This window comes from Trichechus manatus, unplaced genomic scaffold, assembly GCF_000243295.1.
Source record: "Trichechus manatus latirostris isolate Lorelei unplaced genomic scaffold, TriManLat1.0 scaffold00024, whole genome shotgun sequence".
In the NCBI taxonomy this organism is placed as follows: domain Eukaryota; kingdom Metazoa; phylum Chordata; class Mammalia; order Sirenia; family Trichechidae; genus Trichechus; species Trichechus manatus.
Window position 1 is genome coordinate 298,737 of NW_004443960.1, and position 10,357 is coordinate 309,093.

General features: G+C 49.3%; 1 protein-coding gene across 1 annotated transcript in view; it reads left to right on the forward strand.

Annotated features, from left to right (window-relative positions):
- DECR2 (2,4-dienoyl-CoA reductase 2) overlaps positions 1–734 on the forward strand; it is a 4,852-nt gene extending 4,118 nt beyond the window's left edge. The window contains exons 7-8 of the mRNA XM_004373361.1: positions 72–176; positions 517–734. Coding sequence (XP_004373418.1) covers positions 72–176; positions 517–734 — 323 coding nt within the window. The remainder of the gene's footprint in view (positions 1–71; positions 177–516) is intronic.
- The last annotated feature ends 9,623 nt before the right edge of the window (positions 735–10,357 follow it).

The window sequence follows — 10,357 nt, forward strand, 5'->3', positions numbered from 1 at the left end:
GCGCACCCCGGCTCCCCAGAAGGCAGAGTGGCTCTGTAGACGCCTCTCACACTGGCTGTCCTCCCATGCAGACGCCATGACACGCCACCTGGCTGTGGAGTGGGGACACCGGAACATCCGTGTCAACAGCTTGGCCCCCGGCCCCATCAGCGGCACCGAGGGCTTCTGGCGGCTGTGTAAGCTCTCAGGGAGCCCAGGCCCTCTGTGGGGCTCCCCTCCCACGGCCTGGTGCTGAGCGTTGGTCTAAGGGACAGTCCTCAGCTGGACTTGGGCAGCTGCTCCAGGAGGTGGGGAGCGACATGGCCCACAGAATCTTCCAGAACCTCATCAGGGTGTGGACTGAAAACCCCGCTGTTACTCTTGACTTGGCTTGTTCCTACTCTGCCAGGCCTCGGTGATGTTAGCAGTCCCCCCTCCGTTAGAGAAAGAGCCGGCCAGGGGAGGAGGGCCCTGGGGCTCACAGAGGTGGGAGGGCGGGCACGTCCTTGCCCGTGACCTGGGCCTGCTGCCCTCCAGGTGGCCCCCAGGCCAGCAGGATCCTGCACTTCATCGGCAGCCCCCTGCAGAGGGCAGGGAACAAGACAGAGATCGCCCACAGTGCTCTCTTCCTGGCCAGCCCTGCAGCGTCCTTTGTGACGGGAGCTGTGCTGGTGGCCGACGGTGGCATGTGGCTGACCTCCCCCAACAACACCGTGATGCTGACGGGGTTTCCGTCCTTGCCCGCGAAGCTCTAGGTGACTTGCGGCTCCCGCCCTCTGGGGTCCCCCGTCTTCGGCCTTCCTGTGACCTCCGCAGTGGCCAGCTCCGACTGTCTGCACGGCTGGTGCTGGCCACGAATGCGGTTCCTCCATCACTGGGAATGTTTCTGGTTTTTTTCTCAGGTGATCTTGGGTTTCTACCACCCCAGGGGTCAGGCAGTATATAGGCTGCAGCCAGGAGGGTCTTCTGGGGCAGGTGGGTGGCACTGGGAGGGTCCCAGCCTGTCACAGCAGATAGCACAGGCCTCGGCCCCTCGGAGCCTTTGTGATGAGGAGACAGCCTGCTCCCCTACAGCAGCTGCAGGACCCCTCGGAGCCCCTGGGGTGACCCTCTGGGAGGTCTCTGCTTTGCCTTCCTCCCATTCTAGTGTGGCTTGTCTGGACACGGCCCGCACAGGCACGTGGGGCCCTGGGGTGTCCCGTAACCTTGGCCCTGCTGGCATTTCCATCAGGCGCTGGGTGGGGAAGCAGCCGAGGGCCACCTTCCTCACCTGCTCTGAGTTCCTGTGGTGCCACCTCCCACCACTCGACCCCCAGTACCCCAGCTGGTGCAGAGCAAAGCTGGGAGTGCAGAGTCCAGAAATGTGGAGTTGGACAACCACAGCCGAGCATCTGGAGCAGGACCGGCCCCTTCCTCAGGGACCATGCTATCCCAGTCTCCCTCCCTGCAGCACCTCTCCCATTCCCAGCCTGGCTACTGCCTGCTGACCGCCCAGAGAGTGTCTGACTACAGCCATTGGGGGGGTGGGGGTCACCGTTTGAGAAAGGGGATGAGGCCAAGTGGCTGGAGTGCCCAGTCCACTGCTCCCTGCAGCTGAGGCCGTCTTACCTGCCTGCCCTGCCCAGCTCTGCTTGCCCTGCCCAGCTCCGGCCGCCCAGCCCACGTCCAATGTGTGCCCATGGTGGCTCCCACCCTGTCCTGGATGGAGGAAGAGGGCGCCTGCCACATTCCTGGTTTTGTTTCTTTGCCCCTTTCATATTTGCAATCTCTAAAACTCCCTTCAAAAACGCCGTAACTATTTTGAAAATATAGAAAATGCCAAGTTTTCTGAGAAGAAGGGTAATTTTATAGTTGAGCCCTAGTTGGAACGTTGTATGAGACTTCGGCTGTGGAAGATGATGTTCAGGACCTGCCATGAGGAGCCACCTCTGAGCTCTCCCTGTGATGGGGGTGAGGGTGTTTCATTTCCTTCCCTTACAACTATGGGAAATGCCAGCCAGTACGCCAGTGTTCACTGCAGCGCTGTTCACAGTAGCCGAAAGGTGGAAATGACCTAAGTGTCCCTTAAAGGATGAGTGGATGAACAAAAAGTGGCACATACGTGCAACAGAATATTACTCAGTCAAAGAGAAATGAGGTTGTTCATGCTGCAACGTAGACAACCTTGGAAACACGCCCAGTGAAGGAAGCCAGACGAGAACACGTACTGTATGACCCACTGATACGAAACAGCAAACGTATAGAAACCAGAGTTCGTTAGTGGTGACCAGGAGCGGGAGGGAGGAAGACGGGGTGCCATTTAGCTTAGGAGCTCTGAGTTCCTGTAAGGGTGGTGGAGTAATTTGGAAATGGGTATTGGTGATAGTTATACAACGTGATAACTGTGATCTATGTCACTGAATTATACATGTAAAAAATTGCTGAATTGGCAAATGTTTTGTTATATACGTATTTTTACTGCAATTAAAAAAAATAAAAAATGCCAGCCAGAGGACTACAAACCATGAAAAGGTCACCACTTAGGGTGTGGCCCACTAGCCCCTTCCCCCTGCCTGCACCCCTGGGGGCACACACACCTTTACAGGCAGAGTAGGGTGTACTCTGTAGTCTCCGATGGCGTCCTGGAGTCAGGGGGCCTGTCAGGACGCCTGCCCCTGACCACAGCCAGAGGTCTCCCTCAGGGTCCTGGCCCTGCCCCCACCTGGCTATAGTTCTCTCTTTGGAACACTGTCTACACTGGTGTCATGGTGATCTGTGTGGGGGCCCCTCGAGACAGGGCTTTGTTTTGCTCTGAGCTCTGTCCCAGCACCTGGCACTTTGCCCAAATCACATGGCACATCACTCAACACAGTATGGTTAAGAGAATAAACAGACACACCCTCATTTATTGGACCACTACCCTGTCATGAGCCGCGCAGGTCATTGGCTCATGTGGTAAATGATACGCAAAGCTGCAGCAGAAACCAGAAAGCAAAGGAATCCTTTAAATTGCTGGAAATAAACAGCGTTAATTTGGGGGAGCTTCTCTCTGACTTCTCCCGTTGCCGTGGTAACTTGGTAAAACATGGCTGTGGCTCCCATGGTGGTCGCTTTGCCCTGCGTCACCCCTGAAAGGCCTGGAGGTCAGAGTCCCCAGCACTAATGCCCGTTTCCCAAATGCTCAACTCTCACTGCGTGGCTCCCGCAGGCACCGGGGTCATTCCCCACGTGTCCCTCCTGGACTTGTCCACCCCATCCCCCTTCTTCTTTCTCTCCCTCTTTCCTTCCCAGCCACTGTGCTGTGTACCTGATGGGGCTGGGCCACCCCAATGGAGACACAGAAGACCCAAGAGGCCAAGGACTCTGCCAGCCAGCTCCTCCTGCAGACCCCCCTTTCCTTGCTCCATGCTAACTGGGGCCTTCGTGAAGTAACTCATGCTCCCGCCCCTGCACACAGGAAGCGCTGCATTTCTTATTTACCACTAGGCTCTAGTTAGCTTTCTGGGGGTAGACCACACTGCTTGTTAGATGGGTGGAGGCTTCCATACTCTTTGTTATTACTGATTATCTCTTGGGTGATCTCTTCAGATAACAAATTTAATTGGCACACAGGGATTCCACTAATTGAACTCTCAGAGAATATCTTTATCTCCAAGTTGAGGGGAGGGCGCCCCATCACATCCATATGCCACAGCATCTCTACAAGATGATACCCGACAGCTGTCTTAAAGAAGAAGGAATGGGAAATATTTGTCAAAAAATACAGAATTAACTTGTAACTCTTCCACCATCCAATGTAACCCAGACAGTTTCCACCCAAAGGAGAGGACAATGATGTGAAGTAGATTGGCACCTCTTCGGGAAATGTAACCTGTGGCTGAAAAAAGGAAGCTCTGAATCACATACAAACCTCAGCGCCCTCCCCAGTCTGTGACTGTGGTCACGGGGGAGGCAAAATTAGAGCCAGAATACGAGCCCCAGAGAGCTGGAGGTGTGGCGAGGCCTTGTCCACTACGGCTGCTTAGTCATTACAGGAAGGTAGAAAGAAAGCAGGTGTTAGCGATTTCAGAGAGAAAAGTTAAACTCGTCCAAACCTCAGGCTGAGTCAGGAGGATTCAATTGTTCTTACCATCTCATGTTCTATTTTCACTCTAAGAAACGCACTTGACCCAATTTGAAAGTGAGAAAAAAAAATCCCCACTGAATAAAATCTCAGTAAACATGAGTGGGTAACTGTGCTCACAAGTGCTAGACTATTATGGGGGAAAATGTGACCTAAACCTAAAATTGACTTGTCTGTAAGCTGATTTGTTGAATACAAAATGTTAATCTAGTTTTCAAAATTGTAAATTAAAAATATTTGGCAGGAAGTTGTTTATTTATTTTTTACTGCTTTATCGAAGTAGAAGAAGGTCCCTGAGTGGCACACATGGTTTGTGCGCAATTACTAACCTAAAGGTTGTCGGTTCAAACCCACCCAGTAGCGCCACAGAAGAAAGGCCTGGCAATTTGCTTCCATAAATATTACAACCAAGAAAACCCTATGGAGCAGTTCTACTCTGTAACACATGGGGTCACCATGAATCGGAATTGACGTGACGGCAATGGGTTTGGGTTTTATTGAAGTATAATCGACACACAATAAACTGCACATAAGTGCATGATTTGATGAATTTTGACATGTGTACACCTGTGAAACCATCACCACAATCAAGATAACACACACATCAGCTGCAAATCCTTCTTCCTGCCCCTTTGTAATGCTTCCCTCCTACCCCTCCCCACCCCTCTATTGCCAAGCAACCACTGATCTGCTGTCACCGTGAGTTTGCATTTCCCAGAATTTTAAGTAAATGGAATCATAAAGTATGTATACTTTTTTGCCTACTGCTTTTTACTGAGCATTATTTTAAGATTCATACACATTGCTGTGTATATCAGCAGCTCATACCTTTCTATTGCTATGTGGTGTACCATGGTATGAATGTACCATGGTTTGTTTTATCCATTCACCTGTTAATGAGTATTTGGGTTGTTCTTAGGTTTGGCTATCAAAAACAAAGCTGGTATGAACATTTATGTACAAGTCTTTGTAGGACTGGTACGGTTGGATCATATGGAAGGTATGTGTTTAACTGTTGAAGAAACTGCCGTACTGTTTTCCAAAGTGGTGGTGCCATTTTACGTTCCCACCAGCAATGTATGAAAGTTCCAGTTCCTCCACATCATTGCCAACACTTGGTATTGTCAGTCTTTTTAATTTTAGCCATTCTGGTGGGTGTGAAACAATATCTCATTGCTGTTTTAATTTGATTTTCCTTAATGACTGGTGATGTTGAACATCTTTTCTTGTCGTTATTTGCCATTCATATATCTTTATTGGTGAAGTATCTGTTTAAATCTTTTGCCCATTTTTTAATTGGGTTGTTTGTCTTTTTATTTTTGAGCTGTAGAAGTTCCTTACATATTCCAGTTACAAGTTCTTTGTTGTATACATGTTTTGCAAATCTTTTCTCCCAGTCTGTGGCTTGCCTTTCCATTTTTGTAACGGTATCTTTTGAAAAGGTAACGTCTTTAGTTTTAAATTTTGGTGAATTCCAATTTATCAGTTTTTTTCTTATTTAAGAAATCTTTGCCAAACTCAAAGTCAGTAAGATTTTCTCCTATGCTTTTCCTAAGAAGTTTTGTAGTTTTAGTTTTTACATTTATATCTATTATCCATTTTAAGCTAATTTTTATAGGGTGAGGTAGGGGACTATGTTCATTTTTCTTGCATGTGGATATCCAGTTGTCCCAGCACTGTTGCTAAAAAGATGATTCTTTCCTCCTGGAGTTGTGTTGGTGCTTGGCCTCTGTCCCATTAATCTCTATGTCTGTCTTTCCTCCAGTAACATGCTGTTTTGATTACTTTAGCTTTACAGTGAGTCTTAAAATCAGACAGTTTAAAAGTCCTCTGACTTTTCCCTTTTTTAAAGATGGTTTTGGCTAGTTTAGCTCCTGAGGGCTGCTGTAACAAATCGCCACAAACTTGGTGGCTTAAAACAACTGAAATTTATTCTCTCAGTCTGGAGGCCAGAAGTCTGAAATCCAGGTGTTGGCAGAGTCGTGCTCCCTCTAGAGGCTCGAGGAGTGATGGATTTGACTATTCAAAATTAAAGATTCTGTTGCCAGAGGGCTCCCACAGAGTTCATGACGGGAGACAATGCTTGCAACATCTAAAACTGAGAAGGAATGTTACCTAAAGAAAAAGTCAGAAAACCCAACAGGGAAACAAGCAAGGGATACAAGCGGGCAGTTCAAAGAGGTGGAATCCGAGTTGGCCAATAAATAAATAAATACTCAACCGCACTAGTGTCAAGATAAGCGCAAATGAAACGAGATACCATTTTATATTAATCTGACTGCCAGAAATGTGGAAAATCATGTATAACCAAACCAGCTGCCATCAAATGGATCCCTACTCACAGTGACCCCATGTGTTTCAGAGCAGAACTGCTCCCTAGGGTTTTCATGGCTATGATCTTTCAGAAGCAGATTGCCAGGCTTTTCTTCTGCTGCACCTCTGCGTAGGTTCCAACCACCAGTCTTTTGGTTAGTAGTACAGTGTTTAACTATTTGTGCCACTCAGGGACCCAAAAAATCACATATAAAGTCTACTATAACTTTGGTATACTTCCTCCCAGTTTTTAAAAAATGTGCATAAAAAAATTGATCTGTGATTGCATTGAGCCTGGCCTCTAAACCTGATCCTCTCCTGCACACAGAGGGTTCTGTCTCTCCTGTCAGGGGCTGGTACCTACCAGGTGATGCAGAGGCCCCTCCTCGGGGAGATACGCACGCCCTGAGGCTTCCTGACCCACTTATCCCTCCCGGTGCCACACCGCAGGATCTGCTGAGTCACCCGGCTCAGCTTCATCGGCCCCATCTTCCTCCACAGGCCGAAGGTCACTAAGGGAAGAGGGATAAAGGAAAGCCACTTGCCCGATCAGTCCCAAAAGAAGGTGTTTTTCCCAAGCAACCTTTCCAAAGAGAAGATTCACAGTGAGGTTTTCTCAGAAATTCAGCAGCTCTGAAAACAACAGATGTGCACTGCACTCCCCCGCCCTTCCTCTTCTGCGTACCCTCCGTTGTGTTGTTGTGTGTGCTGTCGAGTCAATTGTCCACCCATAGCAACCCCACATGACAGAGGAGAACTGCCCCATAGGGTCTTCTTGGCTGTAATCTCTATGGTTGGTGCATATATTTGAATAATAGTTGTATTAACTGGTCTTCCTTGTAGGCATATACATGTTATCCTATCACTTCAGGATAGATTTTGAGATTTTCTTTTTGATGATGAATGCAACGCCATTCCTCTTCAAGTTGTCATCCCCAGCATAGTAGACCATATGATTGTCTGATTCAAAATGGCCAGTAACAGTCCATTTCAGCTCACTAATGCCTAGGATATCAATGTTTAGATGTTTATGCATTTCATTTCATTTTTGACGATTTCCCATTTTCCTAGATTCATACATTCCGATTATTAATGGATGTTTGCAGGTGTTTCTTCTCATTTTGAGTGGTGCCACATCAGTAAATGAAGGCCCTGAAAGCTTGACTCCATCCACATAATTAAGGTTGACTTTACTTTGAGGAGGCAGCTCTTCCCCAGTTGTCTTTTGAGTGCCTTCCAACCCGGGGGGCTCATCTTCCAGCACTATATCAGACAAAGTTCTCCTGCTATTCATAAGGTTTTCACTGGCTAATTCTTTTCAGAAGAAGAAGAATGGGGCATCAGGATTGGAGGAAGACTCACTAACAACCTGTGTTATGCAGATGACACAACCTTGCTTGCTGAAAGTGAAGAGGACTTGAAGTATTTACTGATGAAGATCAAAGACCACAGCCTTCAGTATGGATTACACCTCAACCTAAAGAAAACAAAAATCCCCACAACTGGACCAGGAAGCAACATCATGACAAACAGTGAAAAGATTGAAGTTGTCAAGGATTTCATTTTGCTTGGATCCACAATCAACGCCCATGCAAGCAGCAGTCAGAAAATCAAAAGACACATTGCATTGGGCAAATCTGCTGCAAAAGACCCCTTTAAAGTGTTGAAAAGCAAAGATGTCACCTTGAAGACTAAGGTGTGCCTGACCCAAGCCATGGTATTTTCAATCACATCATATGCATGCAAAAGCTGAACAATGAATAAGGAAGACCGAAGAAGAATTGATGCCTTTGAACTGTGGTGTTGGCGAAGAATATTGAATACACCAAGAAATGCCAAAAGAACAAACAAATCTGTCTTGGAAGAAGTACAACCAGAATACTTCTTAAAAGCAAGGATGGTGAGAATACGTCTCACGTACTTTGGACATGTTATTAGGAGGGACCAGTCCCTGAAGAAGGACATCATGCTTGGTAAAGTAGAGGGTCAGTGAAAAAGAGGAAGACCTTCAACAAGATGGATTGACACAGTGGCTGCAAGAATGGGCTCAAGCATAACAAGGATTGTGAAGATGGCGCAGGACCGGGCAGTGTTTCATTGTGTAGTACATAGGGTCACTATGAGTGGGAACTGACTTGACGGCACCTAACAACAACAACAACAGCCTTTATGGGAGTGGATAGCCACGTCTTTCTCCAGCAGAGCTGCTGGGTGAGTTTGAACCACCAACCTTTTGGTTAGCACCAGGGCTCCTTGTGTACCTTTTACCTTTCTAAATATATAAATAAAAAAACGTGGGAGGGGCATTGTCGAACTGGCCGCAGAAGCTGCTTCCCATTGCTCCTGACTCATTTAATCTGGGCTGGAATGTTCTCGATTGAGATTTTACATGGACCATGAAGGGGACACGCTAGAGTCTGAGTGAGTAACCAGGAAATTATCACTTTTAATTTTTCATGAACAGAGTCCTCTGTAGCTAGTCCAAGCAGGGAAAGGCACGCTTTTGATGTCGCCATTCAGGGCACACCAGGCAGTGGAGCAGTCAACATTTTCCAGGGAGGCACAGCGCAGAGGAACGGCCATCCACCCTGAGCAGCCTTCTCCTCTGACAGAATCCTGCACAGAAAGCATCACCTCACCCACACCAACACCACTATTTAGAAAGGGTGAGGCGTCAATAAAACTGCCTCTGAAAAAATACGGCTGAGAGCCATCAGTCCGATTTCCGATTCTTGCCCAAACTGGAGATGGCTTTTTCTTTGAACGCAGTATTTTCCACATGAAAGCTTTCAGCTAGCACAAGGAAATGAGAATATATTTGGGGTGAGGGAGAGGGAAATCTTCCTCTTTTCCTTTTCCAATGCCAACCTCACAAAATCTGGTGGTGCCCTGTGCCCTGGGGTTTTGCACGGGAAATGATTCATTAACATGCTGCTCCTCAGGCATAAACTTGGAAACAGGGCGGTTGGCTTTCATTTGGCTCGTGCCAAAGCTGCTTAGAAACCATGTCTGGTGCCGGTGCCCGCGGTGTATAAAAATACTAGCTCACACTCTCCCCTGATACACTCCACCGCGGGCTAAATTTAGCGCCGCTTGGCCTCACAGCTCACCTGCTCCTAACCAGCACGTCTCCAGTTCCACGCCTGCCAGTGGTGCCCAGCTCCCCACGGATGGCAGGGACACCTGAAAACACAGACGACAATTACCACGACAGACACAGCGCCTGGGAGGCGTGATGGAGGCGCGAGCGTAACTCTGGGCGTCGTGTGTTCAAAAACCTTTGCCACAGGTTGAAACAGAAGGTCTCGCTGCTTCTGCATGTGCTCCTTCGGTTTCGGGTGGGAAGGGCGGCACTTTCCGCAGGAACGCCTGCCTCGCCGCTCTGCACGTGACCTCAGGGGCATCCCTCAACCACGGGCACCTGCCTGAGGACACCTGCTTTCTCAGGGACTGTGCGCCCCACCACGTTAGGGTTTTGCTCTTTGCTGATCAACCTGTGGGCGCGCCATACGCAGGAAGGGCCTGGCCCCTTTGTGACACGTGCATAGTTTCGGCTTTTCGCTCGCTCCGTGGTGGCATTTATCTGACAGGTGCGTGGGTCGCTGTCGCCCCCGCTGGGGCCCTCGCGTGCCCAAGCTCCAAGGATGCAGGCAGAGAAGGAGGACACCCACCGGCCGAGGGAGAGGCTCCACATCCCCCGCAACACCAACCGCCACCTCGCAGCGCCCACCGCCGCACTGCTGGGTGGCACCCGGCGCCCGCTTTTATAAGGCCCGGGAGGGGCGGGGCCTGCCGTCGCCGAGACGCGCTGACGTCATCCAGACGGAGGGCGGGTCCGGGGACCGCGGCGGCCGCGTCCGCATGCTCCGCACCTCGGCTCCGTCAGGCGCTCGGGTTCCTCCTCAGCCTCCTCCTCGGCCTCTCTGCCCTCCCGCCGTCCGCCTCGCCATCCTCCCGGCCTCA